Below are 25600 nucleotides of genomic sequence, written 5' to 3' on the forward strand. Positions count from 1 at the left end.
GGACTCCCTTGTACTTGCAGTCCTCGAAATACCCATACCTGAACTGCCCGCCTTGCCACCCAAACCTGAGTATTCCCCCCAGGATCTTGAGTAGATTAAGAAAAAGTATCGGGAGAAGTGTCTGGGGAGGGAAACTGGAGTAGAGACCAAGAAGGTAAGTTGATCCTGCCAGAAGCATTAAGACAGTACATGCTTGCTAATCTGCATAAGTCCACCCATCTAGGCTGGAAAAAGCTGCTCAGCCTTTTTCAGTCTGCGCAGTTGGTGTTTCCCCACCAAAATGAGGCAGCTCGTCAGATCACAAAAGAATGTGGTAGCTGTGCAATACTAAGACCAGCCCCAAGAGGGCTGTACCCGGCAGGTACCCGGGAAGGGGGAGGGCTCCAGGGAGGAACTGGGAAATAGACTTCACTGAAGTAAAACCAGGAAAGTACAGATATAAGTATTTGCTGGTTATGGTAGATACCTTCTCTGAGTGGGTGGAGGCTTTTCCAACCAAGCATGAGACTAGCAAGGTAGTAGCAAAAAGATTAATTGAAGAAATCATCCCCAGGTATGGGGTCCCTGAAGCTATAGGTTCCGATAACGGCCCGGCTTTCGTAAGCAAAATCCTGCAAGGATTAGCCCGAGCTTTGAGAATAGATTAGAAGTTACACTGTGCTTATAACCCACAAAGCTCTGGGCAAGTAGAAAGAATGAATCGGACCCTAAAAGAGACCCTTTCTAAATTGGTATTAGAGACTGGCAGGGACTGGGTGACCCTCCTTCCCTTAGCCATCTTCCGTGCTCGGAACTCCCCCTATGTACATGGTTTAACTCCATTTGAGATAATGTATGGGGCTCCTCCACCCATAATTTGGCGAGTGCAGCTTCCCGGTGGAGAGAACCCGGCCCCTGACTATCTGAATGTGTTGCAAGCTCTTGCCAAAGTGCAGCAGGAAATCTGGCCCCTGATCAGAGCATATTACAAAGGCAGGAAAATTCCGAGCCCAGAACATGGCATAGTCCCAGGGGATATGGTATGGGTCAAAAGACACCAAGTAAGGACTCTTGAACCCAGGTGGAAGGGACCTTACGTTGTATTGTTTACCACTCCCACTGCTCTCAAAGTTGACGGTATCGCTCCTTGGGTGCATCACACCCACATTCGGAAAATCCTGCCTCACAAAAACCCGGGTGATCACGAGGAAGAGTGGAAAGTGCAGCAGCATCCTGTGAATCCCCTGAAAATACACCCCAAGAGGGCTGTACCCGGCAGGTACCCGGGAAGGGGGAGGGCTCCAGGGAGGAACTGGGAAATAGACTTCACTGAAGTAAAACCAGGAAAGCAGCATCCTGTGAATCCCCTGAAAATACACCTAAGCCGAAGATGAAGGAGATCCTGCTGATAAGTGCCTTCGTATGGACTCTCGAGGAAGCTACCTCGGTGAAGCTGATTCCAGGGCCCGCAAGAAAACCGGGTTTGGGTCTCTCCGGGTTAGGTAACCCCTTATGAGAAATGGTGCAGGCATTCGCAGAGACTCTGAACCGCACCACTCCCTCCCTCACCGATCCCTGTTAGTTATGCTATCCAAGTTCACCCCCCTTCTATGAGGCAATCGAGATAAATAGCTCCTATACCATTAACAACTCCTATCCCACTTATTGGGACAGGGGGCCGAGGGGACTTACAATCGCTCAAGTCTCAGTAGTGGGAACGTGTGTAAGCTCAGTCCCAATAGTCCGGAGCCAGTTATGCTCGTCCTACACGTACAATACATAGAAGCAGGACAAGTAGATTATACCCTCCTCAGGTTGGTGGCTCTGTTTAAAGACAGGCCTCACCCCGGCCATATGCACCTCTGTGTTTAATGCTAACAGTGAGTTTTGTGTACTTGTGGCCATTCTACCACGCCTAGTATATCGTTCTCATGAGACCCTCCTTTCTTATTGAGAAGAATGGCCAAACCCCCACAGGGAAAAAAGAGAATTTATTACCGCCTTGACCATTGAAGCCCTTTTTGCCCTAGGAATGGCAGGGGCTGGCACAGGGGTCGCAGCCCTTATAACTCGAGAACAGAGGCTCACAGCTCTGAGGCGGGCTGTCGACAGGAACCTAGAACAACTTCGACAGACAATATCAGACTTAGAACAATCTCTTACCTCCTTAGCTGAGGTGGTCCTACAAAACAGAAGGGGCCTGGACCTCCTGTTCTTAAAAGAAAGTGGACTGTGCGCAGTATTAAAAGAAGAGTATTGCTTCTATGTAGACAAAACAAGTGCAGTCAGAGATTCCCTGGCCAAACTAAAAAAAGATCTAGAGAAGAGGCGTAAAGAATATGACAGTAGCGAAAGCTAGTTTGACTCTTGGTTCAAATACAAACTTTAGTTCACTACCCTACTCTTGGCTGTTACAGGGCCACTGGTCATCCTGCTGTTATTGCTTACGATTGGTCCGTGCATAGTAAATAGGCTGCTTAAGTTTGTGCAGGAAAAAGTTAACGCCATCCTACTTCTGGTCCTTCGACAGAGATATCAAGCCCTGGATGCCACTGTAGAAGATTCCTCAGTTTAATCAAGAAAAGGGGAGAATGTAGAAGAATGCAGGGAACAGGGCTGAGCCACCCAGTTTTCGTAGAAACTACCTGAGGCTAACATTCCTGGACCCTGCCCTAAGTTAGATAACTAGAAGTAAACGACCCCCCTGGGGTCGAAACTCGTGATAAGTCACATAAGAATGCTTGTGCAAAGGTCAGGCACCTGGTGTATCCCTGTTCCGATTTTATTGGCCAAAGTATAGAATGTGTTTCAAATTCACTGATTGGGGTAATGTGCAGGCTCTGGTGCAATGACTATAGAAATCCCATATAAACCATACCTAAAGTTGCTTGGAGGTCGGCAGCTCGGACTCGGCCTGCGTGTCAGGGGAGGCACTGTCGACCCCAGCTTGCTGGCTGAATAAAGACTTTGCTTAGATTTTCATCTCCGTGTCCGTGTGTCTTGTTCTCTGGGAAACCCCGGAGTCCTAGACCCTAACAAGAGTCCATAGTGGTGCATTGTCTAGGGGGATTTATAGGCAGTTGAGGATTTTTCGAGAACATGAGAAAACTTAGGGGTGGGGACTTGTTAAGTGGTCCCTGAATATTAAAACTTAACTGTAAGGAATCTCCAGCCTTGATTTCTCTCTGGGACACCGGTGCCTTGGTCTGGGAGCATATCAAAAGGCTGCCTGCCCAGCTCCCAAGGTGGGCTAAGGTATTGTCTACTTGCTAAAGAATTTTGCCTCTTGAACTTCCTGGGTGCCAAAGTGCAATCTTATCTTTAAGATGGAATTCCTCCTACCTTTAACTACGCTGTTTACAGCTGGGTCTGCATGCTAAGTTAGTTGCTCAGTTTGCAGAATTACCTAGTCAGATCTGAAGGAGGAAAGACAGCACATAGGCCTGGGCCTTTCAGTATGCTAAAGTGAATCTTACACATGGTTACAAATGATTATTGGCATGATAAAACATGTGCTACCCTTCTTTATCTGGGGAACATTAACTGATCTCACTGAACAATGATTCTAGAGCTCAATGTTATCATAGAGTTTTAGCAGGGGGGGTTTCCGTGCATGTAGTTACATTGCTCTGACAGCAAATATCCCGCCCTGCCCCTTCCGGAGGCTCTCACCCTACTCTGACTACATCCATGGTCCCTGTCTCAGTAACTACAGCCCACATAAATTGCTAACTCCCCTGAGTTTAAAGCCATGGTAATTAGGTTTATTATCTTACATGCTAATGACAAGAGATAATAAGTTTGCAGTGAATAATTCATATACTACCAGCTCTCACTGTGATGCTCACTGCTAATAGTTTATTTACAGTACAACTTACACTACATTTTTTCTACAGTTTAAACTTATTGCCTAAACAGGAATCATTTAGTGTAAAAATCTAATTTATTACCACTAAATTATAACAATCTTAAGCATATGTTGCTTTCTATGTTTGTAGTATAATTTTTACTCATTCATAATTAGTTATGATAATAAAACACCATAAGAATGTCTTATAGAAAATTATCACCTTTATAGATCACCTATGTATCACCTGTATAGATGATTATTCTAATAATATTGGATGATTACCCAAAATAATTACATCAAGAAATTATGAAATGCTTTAATAACTTACATTTTCAAATGAATATTAACGTCACTACACTCATTTTAAAACATGCATATGGATTATTTTGGAATGTGGAATATCAAAGTACAAAAAACACTTAAGTGTGACTTATTATGTAAATACTTATTGTAAAATAATATCAAGTGTAAGGTTCAATTCACCTGTAAACATGTAGCTGTCTTCAATTTTTACCCAATTACTTGATGGATTAATATCAGTCTTGCTGTATGTATGTTAACAAATTAAAGATAAGGTCATTTGAAGCTCCTTCAAAATTTGACTTTATTACAGACACTTGTAATAATAACTCATTTCACAGTCTCCATACAATTTGAAAACTTTTGTTACTATGTACATTAACTATTGTTGATTTCACTATCTCTAAATCAAGTAGGTAAAAGTTTTGCTGTAAACTTTTAAATTTCTATAACGATTCCTTCTAAAATAATTTTATGTCTAAACTAAGTTTTAATATGCAAGTTGCACCAGTGAAAACAGGGTAGGGTAAGGTTCAGGTAACCTCAGGCAATGTGTCAGTTAAAACTATAAAATCCCAGTGGATTAAAACATAAACCACTTTTTCTCACTTACACTAGATGTTCATGGGTCATCTAAGGGTTCTACTCCATGTCCTTTCATTTCAGTGCCCAAGACAGAGCAAGCCTCATCTCCATTCTGCCGGTCGTCATAGCAGAAGAAAAGAGAGCTCTGGACAGTCTTTCATTGGTAATTAAATGCTTCGGCCCAGAAAAACATATTTTACTTCTGCTCATAATTCATTAGTCCAATTATCTGAGAAGTTAAACCTGGGAAAAGGTAAATATTTAAAATTTCAAAAAAAATAATCTCCAAGACATCTACATCACTAAATAGGTTAGAAGATAGGTTAGATAATGTTCATGAAGGTCTTTGAAGACAAATAGCATCCTAAATTCCTTTTTGTATTAATTCATCATCGTATCAAAATAATCAGTTCTTGTCAAATCTACCAAAAGTTAACCAAGATATCAAGCACCCCTTCAAAACCTCAAATTTGATGGCCCCGGAAGATGACTGGTTAGCCAGAGACGGGTATGATTCCTCAAGGGAGGAACAACCTAATACAGGCACAGTCGCAGGGGGGCCATCAGGTGAGAAATTGGGGATCAACAGTGGTGAGGCTTAGAACCTCACCCCCCCCCCATTCTGAGAGAAATCTTCTGCATCCATGGATGTTTTAATGCCCTTGTCTAGCTTGGATTAACACATAGTCTACAGGCACACACCTGATCATCTACATTTGTTCTCTTACAACACTAAACTATGTTTTCTACCTTTATCTTGCATCTACCTACCACTTCAGCATTTTATTAAAAATAAAAATAATAATAATAATAAAGGGAGAAATGTGGGATCCACATATAAATCAAGTATAAAAATCAAACGAATATTCATATTTGACCTAATTGTTTATAGTTCATAATGCGTGATCAAAACCAAAAGTTTCTGTGATGACTGCCCTTGTACTGTTCACCATGTAAGAACTTATTCACTATGTAAGAATTTGTTCACCATGTAAGAACTTGTTCGTTATGCTTCAGAAGATTGGAGACTGACGAGAATTAGGCTTGGGGTGGATTAATGATTGTGCATTGAGCATTGACTCCCCTATACAGAATTTTATTGTTAACAACCATTTGATCAATAAATATGAGAGATGCCCTCTCAAAAAAAACCCCTCAAATTTGAACACATCACCTGCCTAAAATAATCTTAGTATCACCCTCCATGATATGAACACTGCCTGCCTGCTTCTGTGTCATCTCAGAATACTCAATACAACTTACAAAATGCTCCAGGGAGACAAAGCTAATAAATATGCTGCACTCAGGCTTCTCTGTCTTTTTGCATGCTGTCCATGTCAGAATACTTTTTCTGACACCTCCACCTGATGAAATTTTACTCTTCCTTCAACTAAACTTGAGTCCATCTCCACTGTGAAGCTTTTCTTGACTCTGATCACCATGACACCGAAAGTGTCATCTAGTTTTCTGATTGTTCATTTTTACCACTGCCATATTAGGAAGGTTAATAATGTACAGTATAATTTTATATTAACATGATTCACTCTAGTTGTGAAAAAGTTTGGAACAAATATTATCCAATGGCCATAAGAGTGTCAACTGTTTGGCTTGGAAATCTTTTTTGGATTATAGAATACCATTTTTCAAGTTCACAATTTTAACTTTAAACAGTCAAAAGCAAAATGACATTAAAATAAAAGGCTTTATTTTTAGAAAAAAATGAGGAAGTAAAAAATGGAGGCATATTCTAACTTCTTGCTCAATCTGGAAGGGTAAATATTGAAAATGCTGTGCAAAAAGAATTAATAAAGGTGATAAACCCCAAGCATTATTTGTAATGATATTTTTTAAATGAAAGATTAAAATCTTCAAAAGTAAAAAGATACTTAGAAAAACAACATGCCCTACATTCCTGAAATATTTTCAGAGAAAAGGAAAAGGGAGTTACCAACCAAATTCTTAGTCGTTCTTGCTATCATCATTTATATTTGCCAAACTCATGGCAAAAGTGACTCACATACCACTAAACATTTTTTTTACTTTTAGCATTGCACACAGAATGTATTTTTGACAGCATATTTGTTTTAATATTAAAAGAGCAGTGTGGATAAAATTGAAACATTTCCAGAATTTCTCACCTGGCTTTAGTTCATCTGCATTATCAACAGGCCTTCAGAGGTGTAAACAAGTAGGCTTTAGCACATTTGCATCTTTCCTCAGGGGTGGAGAAGATCATCTCCATATCAATGGGTAATTACCTGAGCAACAGAGGGCTTATCTGTACCTGAGAGGTGAGGGGGGCGCCCGTGTTTTGGCTGCTTGAATAGAGAAGAAAGACAGCCTGGGAATGCAGTTTGTGAGCAATAAATGGGTTTTAAACTTTATTTCTCCTTTTGACTGATTTTGGTTTTTAGAGGTATTTTGCCCCGGGATTTCCTTTTCCCAGACTTACAAGCAGGTAAATAAAAGCAAGGTCTTTTGGTGATGATACACTCTTACATAAAGTTGTACTATTGCAGATATATCAAGAAACAGTATTTATTTCTCAGTTTCAATCTGGCACAAATTTCATGACACAACTTGAAAAGAATTCTTTCAATTTACATCAGATACATGTGGGAAGACCATCTAATGTAAAATTTTTATATTGTAGGAATTTTAACCTCATAAGTGGCTTAAATATATTTATACAAGTATAAAGTGCATTCCTGCTCAATATAAAATAAAGTTTAAAAGAATTATAAGTGATGGAAGAGCAACTATGACAGGGAAGGAGCAGAATTATTCTTAAAAATTAGGAGGCTACTAAAACAAAGAATTAGTTGAAATCATTGTTCTATATAATTTTAGCACAGAAATTTCACCGAATCTCATGGGTAAAATGTAATAAAAGCTGTTAATGTAATGAAAGGAAGCTCACTGAATAGCTGACTTTCTAAAATATTTTGTTCAGAGATTGAAATTAACGATACCCTCTTAGAATACAATGCTGAAGAGCATTTATTGGTTGTTGAGAAAGATACCACTAACCAGAGAAGATGGTACGAAATGCACTAATAAGATATCCTTTTTTATTCAAGTGAATTCAAATTTCGTCTGGCAAAAACTGTTGAAAAAGTAAGGGATAAAACAAGTATATTTAATTATTTTCAACACTCTTAAAGAAATAAATGCTAAAATATAGGAAAAAATAATGATCTACCACATTATTTAATACATAAGACACATCTGAGGATACCAAAAACATTAATGTTATAATAAACAAACCTTAAATGTTCCCACTTACTGTATGTTCCCAAGCTTATTGAAGAGAACATTTTTAATGTAGAAAATTTTGAACTAAAGGAAATATATTGTAGCTTCTTACTTTTCTGTGTAAAACATTTCATGATTAATTTCCGAAAGAGAAATATGAAACAGTAAAGGAAATCTTTGGATAAAAGATCCATTTTTAAAACCATTAATCAATAATTTCATCATTAAATTTGATGCCCAAACAGAATGAGCTTAGATTATGACCAAAAATAAATTTCTATTGCTACATAGAAACCGAGTTATTACCATTGACAACAACCTAATAGTATGAACTAGGATTTCAACTTTGACTCCATTAAAAATATAGCAAAGCAACAGGCTCAACAGTGTACCAAAAAAACAAACTGCAATGTTCTTATATACAGTGAGTTGAAATGAGTTATGAATTGGCAAGAATATCCATCATTAATATTTCAAAAACTGCATGAATATTTCCAAAGCAAAATATTTCTAAATACTTTAAATTACCCATTTTGGAGATTTAAAAATCATATTTGTCATTAACTTTCTTATATTTTTATTTTAGTATATTTAGAAAGAAACAGTGCTATTTCATGAAATGTTACTTTCAGTTATAGGCATGTGTATGGGTCTCTGCACACACTTCAATGTAAAATGTATTTCTTGCTGTAAGTTCTAGTTGACAGCATTTTGGTAAGCACTACCTTAATTCTTGCATATATGGACAAGAGGAAGCACATATAAGAATGTTCATAACAGTATTGCTCATGATCACAAAACAACTGGAAATGACACAAATGTCCATCAAGAGATGAATAGAAAAATAAAGTAACATTCATGCAATGGAATACTAGTTATTTAACAATGAAAATCAATGAATGTCACATGTATCAACAAGGATAAATCATAAAAATACACAAAAATATATTAACTTCACATAGTTACAAACAAAACTAAGGAACATGTGGTTTAGCAATGCATATTTATGATAAAACTATAGAGAAAAGGAGTTATTAAAAAAACACCTATATCCAGGACCAAAGGGAAGATGGCAGGGTGAGTAGTTCAGAGGAAATCTCCTCCCCAAAACATATATATTTATGAAAATACAATAAATACAACTACTCCTGAAAGAGACACCAGTGGATACAGTACTACAGCCAGGATGGCGAGAACTCAGCATCACATGAAAGGGGTAAGATAAAAGCCGCAGCCAGGCGGGACCCGAATGCTCCCCCACCCCAAAACCCGGCGGGAAGAAAGGAGTCGCAACGGGGAGGGAGTGAAAGCCCAGGACTGCTAAACAACCAGCTGTAGAAATCCGCACCTGGAACACAGACACAAGGTGCACAGGGAGCTGGATATTAGAGAAACGGAAAAGCAAAACCTGTGGGCAGGTCCCCACAACCAGCACCCATGAGACAAAAGAAAAGTGAGTGCTTTCTGCAAGTCTTAAAGAGACGGACCGCAGAGCTGGACGAAGTTGTCGTGGCACACATAGCCAGCAGCTAGGAATCTCGGGGAAACTTAGGCGCCCCAAACCCCGGGGAGGCAGTGCAGTTCTGAAGCCCCTCATGGCACTAAACAGCCTGCCACTCGTTCCTCCAACTGGCACAGACTCCGACACACTGGCCCAGTAGTGGGAGAGTGGCAGCGGGTGCCGGGGATGGTGGTGCCGGAAGGGACCGAGAGCAGATCCGTGTGCCACCGGCACCAGAGCAGACAAGGAGATGCTTGTGCGAGCCTGCAGCAGCACAACCAAACAGCCTGGGCGTGGCTCATGCACACCGGTGGCAGGGGAGCCAGAGGAGCCCGGTAGAGGCCAGTGTGCACCTGCAGCGGAGACAGAGGGAGCAGGTGCACTCCCAGGAGCCGACCAGAATCCCAGCCCAATGCACAGCCACCCAGACCAGACCCAAAGGCCACTGCTGGCACAGAGCTGCCCAGCAGGGGCGCCACTAGCACGGAGGAGCGCACCTGGCATGCCTGCCACTCCCCACAGGGCTCGGCACTGCTCTGACGGAAACCCCACACACAGAAGCTTAGGGGACTAACCCAGTGGCAGCTCCAGGAGTGCGGGTAACTGTCACAGGCAGTGGAGAAGGGCGAGGCTTCCAGCAAGCAGGAAAGGACTTTCTTCTCCCAAATGACACACCCGCAACATGCCTACAGCCACTGCTATCACCATAAAAGGCAAAAAAATTTGGTCCAGTCCAAGACACCTGAAACAACACCTGAGAAAGTATCTACAGAGGCCGACCTAACCAGTCTCCCTGAAAAAGAATTCAAAATAAAAATCATAAACATGCTCACAGAGCTGCAGAGAAATATACAAGAGCTAAGGGATGAACTCTGGAGGGAGATTACAGATGTCTGGAGGGAGATTACAGACGTCCAGAGGGAGATTACAGAAGTGAAACAACTCTGAAAGGATTTATAAGCAGAATGGTAAGTTGCAAGAGGCCATTGACTAAATAGAAACCAGAGAACAGGAATGCATAGAAGCTGATACAGAGAAAGATAAAAGGATCTCCAGGGATGAAACAATATTAAGAGAACTGTGTGACCAATCCAAAAGGAACAATATCTGCATTAGAGGGTTACCAGAGGAAGAAGAGAGAGAAAAATGGGATAAAAAGTGTCTTTGAAGAAATAATTGCTGAGAACTTCCCCAAACTGGGGAAGGAAATAGTTTGCTCAGACTACGGAGGCACACAGAACTCCCGAGAGGCGGGATCCAAAGAGGTCAACACCAAGACACATAATAACTAAAATGGCAAAGATCAAGGACAAGCACAGAGTATTAAAGGATGCCAGAGAGAGAAAAAAGGTCACCTACAAAGGAAAAACCATCAGACTATCATCAGACTTCTCAACAGAAACCTTACAGGCCAGAAGAGAATGGCATGATATATTTAATGCAATGAAACAGAAGGGCCTTGAACCAATGATACTGTATCCAGCACGATTATCATTTAAATATGAAGGAGGGATTAAACAATTCCCAGGCAAGCAAAAGTTGAGGGAATTTGCCTCCCACAAACCACCTCTACAGTGTATCTTAGAGGGACTGCTCTAGATGGGAGCACTCCTAAAAAGAGCACAGAACAAAACACCCAACATATGAAGAATGGAGGAGGACAAAAAAGAAGGGAAAGAAATAATCATCAGACGGTGTTTATAACAGCACAATAAGCGAGTTAAGTTAGAGTGTAAGGTAGTAAAGAAGCTAACCTTGAACCTTTGGTAACCACAAATCTAAAGCCTGCAATGGCAATAAGTACATATCTTTCAGTAATCACCCTAAATGTAAAGAGTAATAGAATGGACAAAAAAGCAAGACCAATCTATATGCTGCTTACAAGAGTCTCACCTCAAACCCAAAGCCATGCACAGATTAAAAGTCAAGGGATGGAGAAAGATATTTCATGCAAACAACAAAGAGAAAAAAGCCAGACGTATTAAAAGAAAAAGAGAGTCAACACACATCAACAGAATCAGAAACGAGAAAGGAAAAATCACGACGGACCCAACAGAAATACAAAGAACTATTAGAGAATACTATGAAAACCTATATGCTAACAAGCTGGAAAGCCTAGGAGAAATGGACAACTCCCTAGAAAAATACAACCTTCCAAGACTGACCCAGAAAGAAACAGAAAATCTAAACAGACCAATTACCAGCAACGAAATTGAAGCGGTAATCAAAAAACTACCCAAGAGTAAAAACCCCAGGCCAGAATGATTTACCTTGGAATTTTATCAGACATACAGAGAATATATAATACCCATTCTCCTTAAAGTTTTCAAAAAAATAGAAGAGGAGGGAATACTTCCAAACTCATTCTATAAAGCCAGCAGCACCCTAATACCAAAACCAGGCAAAGACCCCACCAAAAAAGAAAACTACAGACCAATATCCCTGATAAACATAGATGCAAAAATACTCAACAAAATATTAGCAAACCGAATTCAAAAATACATCAAAAGGATCATACACCACGACCAAGTGGGATTCATCCCAGGGATGCAAGGATGGTGCAACATTCGAAAATCCTTCAACATCATCCACCACATCAACAAAAAGAAAGACAAAAACCACATGATCATTTCCATAGATGCTGAAAAAGCATTTGACAAAATTCAACATCCATTCATAATAAAAACTCTCAATAAAATGGGTATAGAGGGCAAGTACATCAATATAATAAAGGCCATATATGACAAACCCAAAGCCAACATCATACATAACAGAAAGAAGCTGAAAGCTTATCCTCTAAGATCAGGAACAAGACAGGGATGCACTCATCCCACTGTTACTCAACATAGTACTGGAGGTCCTAGCCACGGCAATTAGACAAAACAAAGAAATACAAGGAATCCAGATTGGTAAAGAAGAAGTCAAACTGTCACTAATTGCAGATGACATGATACTGTACATGAAAAACCCTAAAGACTCCACTCCAAAACTACTAGAACTAATATCAGAATTCAGCAAAGTTGCAGGATACAAAATTAATACACAGAAATCTGTTGCTTTCCTATACACTAACAATGAACTAGCAGAAAGAGAAATCAGGAAAACAATTCCATTCACAATTGCATCAAAAAGAATAAAATACCTAGGAATAAACCTAACCAAGGAAGTGAAAGACCTATACCCTGAAAACTACAAGACACTCTTACGAGAAATTAAAGAGGTCACTCACAAATGGAAACTCATCCCATGCTCCTGGCTAGGAAGAATCAACATCGTCAAAATGGCCATCCTGCCCAAAGCAATATACAGATTCGATGCAATCCCTATCAAATTACCAACAGCATTCTTCAAAGAACTGGAATAAATAGTTCAAAAATTCATATGGAACCCCAAAAGACCCCGAATAGCCAAAGCAATCCTGAGAAGGAAGAATAAAGTGGGGGGGATCTCGCTCCCCAACTTCAAGCTCTACTACAAAGCCACAGTAATCAAGACAATTTGGTACTGGCACAAGAACAGAGCCACAGACCAGTGGAACAGAATAGAGACTCCAAACATTAATCCAAACATATATGGCCAATTAATATATGATAAAGGAGCCATGGACATACAATGGGGGAATGACAGTCTCTTCAACAGATGGGGCTGGCAAAACTGGACAGCTACATGTAAGAGAATTAAACTAGATCACTGTCTAACCCCATACACAAAAGTAAACTACAAATGGATCAAAGACCTGAATTTAAGTCATGAAACCATAAAACTCTTAGAAAAAAACATAGGCAAAAATCTCATGGACATAAACATGAGTGACTTCTTCATGAACATATCTCCCCGGGCAAGGGAAACAAAGGCAAAAATGAACAAGTGGGACTATATCAAGCTAAAAAGCTTCTGTACGGCAAAGGATACCATCAATAGAACAAAAAGGTATCCTATAGTATGGGAGAATATATTCATAAATGACAGATCCGATAAAGGATTGACATCCAAAATATACAAAGAGTTCACATGCCTTAACAAACAAAAAGCAAATAATCCAATTAAAAAATTGGCAGAAGAGCTGAATAGACAGTTCTCTATAGAAGAAATCCAGGTGGCCAACAGACACACGAAAAGATGCTCCACATTGCTAATCATCAGAGAAATGCAAATTAATACCACAATGAGATAAAACCTCACACCAGTAAGGATTGCCATCATCGAAAAGACAAACAACAACAAATGTTGGTGAGGCTGTGGAGAAAGGGGAACCCTCTTACACTGCTGCTGGGAATGTAAATTAGTTCAACCATTGTGGAAAGCAGTATGGAGGTTCCTCAAAAAGCTCAAAATAGAAATACCATTTGACCGAGGAATTCCACTTCTAGGAATTTACCCTAAGAATGCAGCACTCCAGTTTGAAAAAGACAGATGCACCCCTATGTTTATTGCTGCACTATTTATAATAGCCAAGATATGGAAGCAACGTAAATGTCCATCAGTAGATGAATGGATAAAGAAGATGTGGTACATATACACAATGGAATATTACTCAGCCATAAGAAAAAAACAGATCCTACCATTCGCAACAACATGGATGGAGCTAGAGGGTATTATGCTCAGTGAAATAAGCCAGGCAAAGAAAGACAAGTGCAAAATGATTTCACTCATATGTGGAGAATAAGAACAAAGGAAAACTGAAGGAACAAAACAACAGCAGAATCACAGAACTCAAGAATGGACTAATAGTTACCAAAGGGAAAGGGACTGGGGAGGTTGGGAGGGAAGGGAGGGATAAGGGTGGAGAAAAAGAAAGAGGGCATTACGATTAGCATGTACAGTGCGTGGTTGGCACGGGGAGGGCTGTGCAACACATCAAAGACAAGTAGTGATTTTACAGCATCTTACTTCGCAGATGGACAGTGACTATGTAGGGGTATGTGGGGGGGACTTGGTGAAGGGGGGAGCCTAGTAAACATAATGTTCTTCATGTAATTGTAGATTAATGATACCAAAATTTTAAAAAATTTTAAAAAACACCTATATCCAGGAAAATGTTATTTCTGTGGGGGATTTGGGAGAATGAGCTCTAAGAGGAGTACACAGGGACTGCTCAAAGCTACTAATAATATATTTCTTAAATTGGGTGAGGGTTCATGAAGATTAGTTTCATTAGTATACATCACAACATGATACATATTCTTTTGTTTACATCAAATATTCTTCAAGGAATATGTTGTAAATATATATACCAAATTATTAGCATTGGTTATCTCATGGCTAAGGAACTGTGATCTTTTGCTTTTTACATATTTATAAATCACTTTGATCTTTCACAAGGAACATGCAATATACCTGTTAGGAACTGAAAAATGATGAATTTGCATAATTTTGCAATTATAATTTATAATAATAAATAAGAAATAGAAGAGTTACTACACTTAGAAAGCTGTTAATAACTTGGTTATGCTAGTATTTTTCAAACATAGAACACAACTTTCATGTACATGTTCAGTACAAATGCATTCAAAATACATTTTATAAAATTATATAACTTACAATTATGAGAAACTAAGGAGGCCTAAAAGTCCAGATTTTTTTGGAAAATTATACTTTTAAATATTTAAAGATTACAGGAGTTCTGTATATATTTATGCACATAGCAATAGAGAAAGAGCATGTGCAGGAGAGCACAGCATATTTAAATTTTTTGCATGCAAATGTTTTATTATTTTTAAGAAGAGATACAAGAATTTTAAAAACACATTTTCTGTCTTCAAATAATATACAATTTATAGGAAGTGGAAAACCAAAAAAAACTTCAATACAAAGCAAAGAGTACTAAAATGTTGTGGGAGTGCAGGAAAAGTTAGCATGATAGCAGGAAGGGAATGGGTAACCCTTTAATGAATCCTGAACTTTCAAGGAACAAAAGAAATTAGGCTTCTAGGAAGAAGAACTTCCAGGCAGAGAATTATAATAAGCACTTAAGTCAGAGTACAATCAAGAAACTGCAAATAGAAAATCTAAGACTAATCAGGAAACTAAAGCCTAAAAAAAAAAAGGAGTTTTAGGGGGAAACTAGATAGGGATATTTAAGTCAATTGAAAGACTGTCCTGTTGATCTTGAATCACTGACCGTACCCAAAGTTAATCGCTCCCTTCTCTAAGCTTACTGTGCCTTAAACAGTTTCCTTTATTATTTCCTTTAGCTTACTATATGATTATCTTACTGTTGTTTGTTTAAGTTTACTCATAGTTCTTTGATTATATTAATTATCACTACTTTTGCTTCTAATTTAATCTATTCAGAAATTGTATTCTCCTCAGCTCCCTCCACCCTTCCCCCAAGAGAAGCCACTGCATGATGCCTATTACACCTTCACTTTTACAAGCTGCTTCTTCACTCATAAAATCCAAAAAGTTCAGAGACTGGATCTGTTTTATTGATTACTCTTAAGTACAAGACCTACTATAAGACCTAACATGTCTTCAAGTAACAGTCACCATAAAGAGACCCTGAAAATATAAGAGAGCACAGAGAAAATAAGAGCTTAAGTTCCTGATGACTGTAAAGCTCTTATACCAACCTGAACTACCTACTTCCAGACTTCTTTTATTTGAGAGAAAAATAAAGTTCTATCTTGTTTATGTCACTGTGATTTGGACTTTCCAGTGTATGCAAACTCAATCCTAACTGACACAACAAGTGAACTGATAATTAACATCTCCTGATAATAAAACACTGAAACATATTTTCAAAACCAAATAATAAATAAAAACCATAACAAAATATTGTTCCATCTCTTGTGGATGAAGTTGAACATTCTGTGAACTGTCTGTTCATTTTTTGTTTTGCTGCTGCAAAGTACCAAGTCCTAAATTGTGTTCAGTATTTTGGCACTTCATTTTAGAATTTGTCTTTCTGGAGGTATATTCTTCCAACCTCAACTGGTATACTGCAGTTCAGTTTTAGCACTAACCACCCAGAGTTACTGGACCTATGTTAAACTTATGGATCCCATAAGTGAAAGGACATGGTTCACATGACTCCCTCAACACCACACACCACCCACACCTATGACTGATGAAATTTGGGGGTTTTCATTATCCCCTCAGGTTCAGTAATACACTGAAATGAGTTCCATAACTCAGGAAAAGAGCTACACATACAATTATAGTTCTTTTATAAATTATACAATTCAGAAACAGCCAAATGAAGAGACAAATAAGCTAAGATTTGGAAGGTTCCCAAAAACAGAGCCTCCAGGCACTCTCCCCACGAAATCAGGGCACAACACATTCCGGGCATGTATTCTGTTCATTAACAAGGAAGTTCCACTGAGCTCTAATGTCCAGAGTTTTTATTGGGACTCCTTTACAACGACTGATTAAATCATTGGCCACATGACTGAACTCAGTCTCCAAATTTTCCCTTTCCAGAATTTGGACTGGCTCAAAGTCCCAACCCTCTAATCACATGGTTTGGTCTTCCTGGCTGACCATCCCCAATCCTGAAGCTATCTAGGGCCCACCATGAGTCACCTCATTGGCATAATTATAGTGATAGCACAGTGATCCAAACAGCTGAAGAGTAACAAAGACACTTCCGTCACTTGGAAAATTCCAAGGATTTTTAGCTACTTTGTACTAGGAACCCAGGGTAAAAAAACAGACAAATTCTTTATTATACAACAGACAGATTCTGTCTGTTCATTAGCTGACACACAGTAGGGGCCTTCTTCCTCCCATCAGGTCTCTCCCATTCCAATTCCCGAAGAACATTAATGAAGGAAATATCATCAAAGCTGTCATAGCTAGGTACCAGAAATAACCTGATAACGTGTTGAGAAGATACTACCACTCTAATCCACTGTAACTATTAAAATAATTACATTGTATTTCACACCCCAATTCTCTCTGTTAATTTCAAACTTTTTACCTGTATCTTCTATCATAATACTGGAACACAGTACTCACATAACTGTCATCTGACTTACCTATTTCAACACTTACACAAAACAAATCTTAGTTTTTCTTTCCTATGAGGAATGGATCCCAAGTTTTCTGGGATAGAATTTTACAACCTGAAGAACTCTCTCTAAGTAAAAGAATATGAAATTAGGTGTGAAGTTAATAATTTTATAGAATGTGGAAATAAATTAAAACAAAATACAAATTTTTTAAAGCTGACAAGTACCATAGACAATAATTTCAGAAAGAATGGCATATTTTTATCAACTGTTTGTCCAACCTCTGTAATATTCTTTTTCCTACAATTCTGATTGTCCAATTTTGATTGCCTCTTCATATAACAATTTTTTAATATTAGGAAAACAGATAAATCAGTCTTTCTGCTAATCTGTTTGATCAATTTTTATTAGTGATAGTTTAGAAAAGTTTATATCAACTTTACAACTTATTAGTGAAAGATCACATACATTCTTAGGAATGTAAGATTTAAGAAAAACCCCATTTCTTTCATAGATGAGCTCTAATATTTAGAATAGTTTTCCAGACTAGCCTCTGATTCTATATACTTACAGCATGTTTCCCTTCTCTTTGCAGACACAAGAACATATTCATATTGCTTTAAGACCCCTGGTCCTGCATCTATGTATCACAAAGCCTTTCACACAGTGGATGATAAAATTTCCCTGGAAGTAATACCTATGCTGTAATGGCTAGTAATAACTTAACTATACACAGAAACAACTGCAAACTATATATTCCATCGAAGTGTATCCCCTAGTAAGCTTCCCCTTAATCAGACCCCAAAAATGCCTCAGCACTTCTAATGTCACTCAACATGAGGGTATGATAGAGGGAAAGTTAAAATGAAAAGGGACAAAAGTTTTAACTGGTTATATCTAACTTTTGCAAATTTTACCAAAAAATACTGTAACTATGCAAACACTTTGCTTGGAATCCTCCCAGGGCCTTGGAAGGGCAGATGAGAGACTCTGAAACTTAGCTGACTACAATATAAATTCATTTCTACTTCCTACCCTAATTTGAAAACCTATTTTTTATTCCTTTTGCCTAAAGAAACTATCAAAATAATCACTTATTTCCTCAATGACACTTTGCTACTTTAACACATAACATATATTTACTAGCTTCTATGCCAAATAAATGAGGCACATTGACACTAAAATTACCTACCATTTGTTTTAATTGTACCATATTAATGCAAGTCTTATAATGGCTTTTTATTGTACTTCAGATCAAGGATAAACACATTAGACCCCAATTAGGTTTCTTTCAGTGGTAAATATGAAAAAAAAAAACAATTCAAAATGGCCTAAATTTCTTTATTTTACTAGACTAAGAAATTTCCTCTAATTTCACATAAGACTTAAACCTGAGGCAGAGTAGCTTCAGGATTGGGTAATTTATCAGCTGCCAAGATCACTAAGAATCCAGGTTCCCTTGCTGTTTTCAGTCTACCATAACACGTTTTGATTTTTCACTCAACTAGCCCCTCATATGGTCAGAAAATAACTCCCACAATTCCAAGCACCCATCCAGATTGATAACATCCATAAATAGGAAAAACAAAAAAAACCTTTCCCAGAAGACCCTCATCAACCTCCCCTTATCTCTCATTGGCCAGATATGATTCACATGCCCATGACTTAACTAATAACTAGCACAAAGAAATGGGACAGTTATTGTCCTAGACTGAGCAGGATTTACTCAAGTCACATGGTAGAGGGGTGAACACACACACACACTGCCACAAGGACAACAACAGGAATGAATAGCTGCTGGGTAAGCTTTTTATTAAGTAAACTGGATAGCTAATCTTAACATTACAGATTTTAGTTATGACATATATTTGATTATAGGGCAGGGCTAGATGATATCTTTAGATCTATTACAGCTCTCATGTTCTGTATGACAAATAAATAACATAGTGGTTAAGAGCCTGGGTTTTAAAGGCAGACTGCCCTGGATTTGAATACCCATTCGCTACTTAACTTGTTATAAAATCTTGGTCCAGATACCCTCCCTTCTGAAAATCCACACAGTAGTAATATTTAACTCATGCTACTGAATAGGATGAATACAAAATGCCTAGCATTTTGGCTAAGCTTCATAGGAAGCACTCAATAAATTTTAACTCACTCAATAAATGTTAACTAATATTGTTAGTCTATAACATACATAATTATTATGATTTTTGCACCACTCGTTTACAATTTGTGACAACTAAAGCACTGCTTATTTCCAAACCAGAAAAATTACTGATTCCACCTCCCATATTTTACAAATAACAAGCTAAGAATTTAAGAGATTTAGTGACATACCTAACAGCTCTCTCTCTCCTAATTCTTCTTTCTCTTTAATAGGCCTTTCTTCCACTTACTCAAAGTTAATAGCATCCCCATTTATTTATATAGATGACAATGACAAAACATCAAAATCTTCCTGGATGTCCTGTCTCCTCATTGATCAGTCACTAAATCCTACCAATTCAACCTGTGAATTATATTTTGAATCTATGCCCTGTGTTCCGAAGTCTCTTCTAGTACCTTATGAGATCCTCATTAGCTCATATGTATTATAAAGTTTTCAAACTAGTATACCTGCCTCCAGCCTCAACTTCTCTTAATTTCATCCTATCTTCTTTCAATTATCTTTGTAAAATGCTGACTAACATGTTAACAGCTTAAAAACCTTCTGCAGTTCCAAACTACTTGATATAAAAACCCAACTTTAGCCTACTACATAAGGCCTCTCACAATTGGCTCCTACTTACATGTGTAACATCTTCTCTCACTTCTTCCATGACATATCTAGTGTTTTAGCCAAACTATACAATACCTCATCATTCTTCAAATGCACCTTGCTCATTCATGCTTCTGGGTGTTCATGTAGATCCCTCTGTTTGGGGCACCAAGTAACCTCCTCCTTTGTTCATGTTGATTCATTCCTCCATTCCCAACTGATTTCCACTCCTGTCTCAAGTTTTAGCTCAAATATCACCTCTTTGAGATACCTTCTTGCACCCCTCACAGCTGAAGGAATTTACTGCTCTTGTAGGGTTTTATACATAATTCAATCATAGCAGTTTTATCGAGCTGAGTGTAGTTAGCCACAGCAAATCTGTAATCCTAGAAAGACTGAATTTTTCAGGGCAGGCTTATATCTCACTAACCTCCACATTTCTAATATGTACATATGTAATAAACATTTACATGTTTAATAATTAATAAATTAATAAACATTTGATAATAAGTGTTAACTTAATAAATAACAGTGGCAGAATAAGAACTCAAGTCTTTAGACTACAAGTTCTAAGCATTTTTACTTTACATTTTATTAAAAGTCCTTACTAAATAAGAAATTTATGGTCAAATCTGTCTTCTCATTAGACTGTAAATTCTATGAGTGAAGGAAAATTGACACTGTATACAATGTCTCTAGTAGGGCTTTACATATAGTAAAATATTAATAAATATTAATTAAATGAATAAATGCATGAGTCAATAAATGAAAGAAATCTTGAGCATTTTTGGAAAATGGGATGATCACTTAATTTACAGATGGTGGGGGTTTTCTCATATAGCAATAACATACACAGCAGTATAACTCCTTTCGGTTTCCCAGACCCAATTCCAATGTGCATGTCAGGGGGAGGGGGTTTCCCACACACCACACCAAGCAAGTCTCAAACACCAGCAGGATGTCTGAAAACTCAACTAAATTCTGACACTAACTGCCCTGAGACAGTATCAGATTCCCCAGCTTAAGGGCTCCATCCTATATTACTGCTGTCCACACCACACCCCACACCCCACACCCCATGAGAGTAGCAAGCCCTAGGCAGTTTCAGACCAACTGGATACCAATTGAAGATTCCAATGACATCCCCATTAGATTCAATTAATTTGGTAAAGGGGCTCACAGAACTCAAGAAAACACTCAAGTTTACTAGTTTAATAAAGGATGTCATAAAAGATACAAGCTAACTGCCAGATGAAAAGATAGATAGGGCAAATTCCCAAAAAAAGGAGCTTCAATCCTCATGGAGCTTGGGGCCTGGCTCAGTGGCACTTGGAGGCTTTCTGGCTCCCCAAGTGTGAAAGCTCCTTCCAACAGGGAAGCATGATACAAGAAATTCAACCTCCAGCACCCTGCCCTTGATCAGGGTCCAAAAGTTTCTCATTAACATGACTAGACACTCATTTCACCTTTAAGGCTCTAAATATTTTTGGGAACTGTGGATAAAGATCAAATATACCTGGGAAATATGTATTTGGTCATCTGAATGACCAAATATGTGTTTCTCATTACTCATTATACCACAAATGGGGGATTCACCAGGAAGCCCTGACTCCATTTCTGGTTTAACTGCTTAAATATTTCCCCACATATAGCTATCTTATTTACACCATATATCTGAGGGCAAGATTCTATAGTGCCACAGATATTATCTAATAAAGAGGTTATAATCTATTAATCAATATCTACTGCTTCAATTTGGCTCATTTAATACTTTTCCTATCTGAACACCACAGTAATTTAACTTAAGTTCTATGCCAGGCCTTCAATAAATGTCTGGGAACAAATAAAACTGCGTGCGTATGTGTGTGTGTGTGTGTGTGTGTGTGTGTGCACGCGAGTGTGTTTATATAAAAAGATCTCACATAGGAGGAGCCAAGATAGTGGTGTGAGTAGGGCAGAGGAAATCTCCTCCCAAAACCATATCTAATCCAATTAAAAAATGGGCAGAGGAGCTGAATAGATAGCTCTCTAAAGAAGAAATTCAGATGGCCAACAGACACATGAAAAGATGCTCCACATTACTAGTCACCAGAGAAATTCAAATTAAAACCACAATAAGATATTACCTCACACCGGTAAGGATCACCGCCATCCAAAAGACAAACAACAACAAATGTTGGTGAGGTTGTGGAGAATGGGGAACCCTCCTACACTGCTGGTGGGAATGTAAATTAGTTCAACCATTGTGAAAAGAAGTATGGAGGTTCCTCAAAAAGTTCAAAATAGACATACCATTTGACTCAGGAATTCCACATCTAGGAATTTACCCTAAGAATGCAGCATTCCAGTTTGAAAAAGACAGATGCATCCCTATGTTTATCGCAGCACTATTTACAATAGCCAAGAAATGGAAGCAACCTAAGTGTCCATCAGTAGATGAATGGATAAAGAAAATGTGGTACATATACACAGTGGAATATTATTCAGCCATAAGAAGAAAACAAATCCTACCATTTTCAATAACATGGATGGAGCTAGAGGGTATTATGCTCAGTGAAATAAGCCAGGCAGAGAAAGACAAGTATCAAATGATTTCACTCATCTGTGGAGTATAAGAACAAAGAAAAACTGAAGGAACAAAACAGCAGCAGAATCACAGAACCCAAGAATGGACTAACAGTTACCAAAGGGAAAGGGACTAGGGAGGGATAAGCGCAGGGAAAAAAAAAGGGGGCATTACGGTCAGCATGTATAAAGTAGTGGGGGGCATGGGGAGGGCTGTGCAACACACAGAAGACAAGTAGTGATTCTACAGCATCTTACTACGCTGATGGACAGTGACTGTAATGGGGTGTGGGGGGAACCTGGTGAAGGGGGGAGCCTAGTAAACATAATGTTCTTCATGTAATTGTAGATTAATGATAGCAAAATTAAAAAAAAACACCATATCTATTTTTGAAAATACAACAAATACAACTATTCCTAAAAGAGAGGCCAGAATATACAATACAATGGTCAGGCCACATCTACATCTGCGAGAATGCAGCACCTCACTAAGGGGGTAAGATACAAGCCACAACCCAGCGGGACCCAAGCGCTCCCCCGACCCCAGCCCACCAACATAAGGAGAGGAGTTGGAGCAAGGAGGAGTGGAAGCTCAGGACTGCTAAATACCCAGTCCTACTCATGCGCACTGGGAGCGCAGACACAGTGCAAGGTGTGCTGGATTGTGAGGGCCCGGCCTACGGCCGAGGCTGAGCCCCACTCTAGCTGGACAACACCCTAAAGATGGTGCCTGCTTCCTAGACACCACCCTTCCTGGCCCTACAGCTCAGCGCATAAGGAAGTCTCCATGATTGGCTTGTCCCCATTTCCGTGCTCGTGCTCATAGCATGCTTTTCACATGCTTCCAATAAGACTGAACCTGGCACGTGATCAGTCAGCTGATTGGTTGGGATATGCTATATAAGCTGCTGCCCTGGAGGAAGTGGTTGTTGTTTTTTGCTTTTGCCTTTTGCTAGATGGATGCTCGGACGCCCATAATAAAGATTCCTAATGAACCAGGCCTTCAGTGATCGTTCTCCTGCCATCGCCCTAGGTGGCGGGACGCAATAGCTGTTGCCGAAACCCGGGACGAAAATCTGGCGTCCGAGGATGGAGCGGAACTTCTCACCCTGCGGCGATCTGAGTGGACACCCTTTGGAAGAGTTACACGAGTGACTGACATTTTGTAGAGTGGTGAGTATGGTCAGGGACAAAGTGAAAGCAACATCAGGTCGTGCAAATGCAAGCAATTGTGGTGTGTGTGTTTAGCCTTTGTGTTCCTTGTCATGTTCTGTCTTAGTCTGTATATGTTTCTGCGTTTCCTCACGAAAGAATAAGAGCGCTGTGGAAAGTTCGCAGTTAAAGCAACGTAGACTAAAGTTCGCGGGAAGCGACGAAAACCAGTTAGCGAGGACTCTCAGGCTGTAAGGAGACTCAATTCAGGGGTACGAGCGCGGGCGCACGTAACCTCAACTTAGAATAGAGTCAACCTCCTTTCCTCCGCACTATGGGTTCAGAGGTGTCTAGGATGCAGGCGGAGGAACCACTCTGGGCACTCCTAAGGGCTAATGGAGAGGGGGAGGAAGTCCTGGAAGATGTCCGGGTGGAAAGATCCTCCGCTAGGACCTCAGAGAGGGGTTCCAAGCGAGGAGGATCTACAGATGAGGAAGGAGAGCTATCGGGGGAGGAATTAGGAAAGCATATAAGGAGACTTAGAATCGCCCAGAGGAAGGAATGCCCTATCCCCCGCAGTTATCCCTCCCTAACGCAGTTGAGGCAACAGAAAGAGGAAGAGGAGTCGGAGGACACCCCCCTCTCAACAACCCTGAAACCGTCCTTGAAAATGGTGCTGTCAGCCCCCCCTCTTCCTCCGGCTTCATTTGCAGAACCGCCCCTGTATCACATACAGCCCTGTCATCATACGTGTTATTGCAATCAAGGACTAGAAAGAAGGGGGGTGGAGGGAGTGGCTGAGAGAACAAGGAAGTGCCACTTTCCCTGTATTTGAAGACCCTAATACACAAGAGGTATCATCAAGCCCTAGATTTCAAGGTCATTAAAAGTCTGAAGGAAGCATCCACAACGTATGGCCCCCAGGCAGCTTTCACTGTTTCTTTAGTGGAGTCAGTAGCTTCTCTTAATCTGATGCCGGATGATTGGGCCAATGTAGCAAGAGCAGCCCTCTCTGGAGGTCAGTACCTGACATTTAAGACAGCCTGGCAAGAATTTTCACAGGACACGGCTCGGCGTAATGCCGCAGCAGGTAATCATCAATGGAACTTAGACATGTTGATGGGCACGGGTCCATATTTGGGTCAACAGAATCAGGTAGGATTCCCCCCAGCGGTATATATGCAAATAGCCATGGCAGCAGTGAGGGCCTGGAAGACGCTGCAAGGCACAGATGACCTACAGGGTCAGCTGTCAAAGGTGTTGCAAGGATCTAATGAGCCATATGCAGACTTTCTAGCCAGACTGATGCAAACAGCCGGTCGCATATTTGGTGATGTTGATACTGCCATGCCCCTTGTGAAGCAGCTGGCCTATGAGCAGGCCAACAAATGGTGTAGGGAGGCCATAAGACCCTGGAAGAACAAAGATCTGAGTACATATATTAAGGTTTGTAGGGACATTAATGACAGCGTGGTGCAAGGACAGGTTATGGCCACAGCCATAACTCAGGGATTGAGAGATGCTCGTGGCAGGTCAACCCCTCCTGGGGCCTGTTTCTACTGCAAACAAATGGGTCATTTGAAAAGAGATTGTCCCAAGTTGAAGGAAGCCAACGAACCTGCTAGCAGGCCCAAACCAAGATTATGCCCGAGATGTAGAAAAGGAAATCACTGGGCCAGTGAGTGTAGGTCAGTGGT

The 25600-nt window shown here is 39.6% G+C and overlaps 2 protein-coding genes across 5 annotated transcripts in view; both read right to left on the reverse strand.

Moving 5' to 3' along the window:
- The window catches only part of ADK (adenosine kinase), a 606631-nt gene that overhangs the window by 439114 nt on the left and 141917 nt on the right, over window positions 1-25600 (reverse strand). The gene's annotated exons all lie outside the window — the stretch shown is intronic.
- On the reverse strand, window positions 1333-14834 carry LOC140850388 (uncharacterized). Its single transcript, XM_073240804.1, has 2 exons — window positions 6853-14834; window positions 1333-4957 (listed from the first exon to the last, which is right to left on the reverse strand). The coding sequence occupies exon 1, from the start codon at window positions 9972-9974 to the stop codon at window positions 8985-8987; it is 990 nt and encodes a 329-aa protein (XP_073096905.1). The 5' UTR covers window positions 9975-14834; the 3' UTR covers window positions 1333-4957; window positions 6853-8984.

Source organism: Manis javanica, chromosome 7 (genome assembly GCF_040802235.1).
Source record: "Manis javanica isolate MJ-LG chromosome 7, MJ_LKY, whole genome shotgun sequence".
In the NCBI taxonomy this organism is placed as follows: Eukaryota; Metazoa; Chordata; class Mammalia; order Pholidota; family Manidae; genus Manis; species Manis javanica.

Coding starts and splice junctions, on each gene's coding strand:
- LOC140850388 (XM_073240804.1), bottom strand. CDS start 9,974: ATGCCAGGTGCGCTCCTCCGTGCTAGTGGCGCCCCTGCTGGGCAGCTC.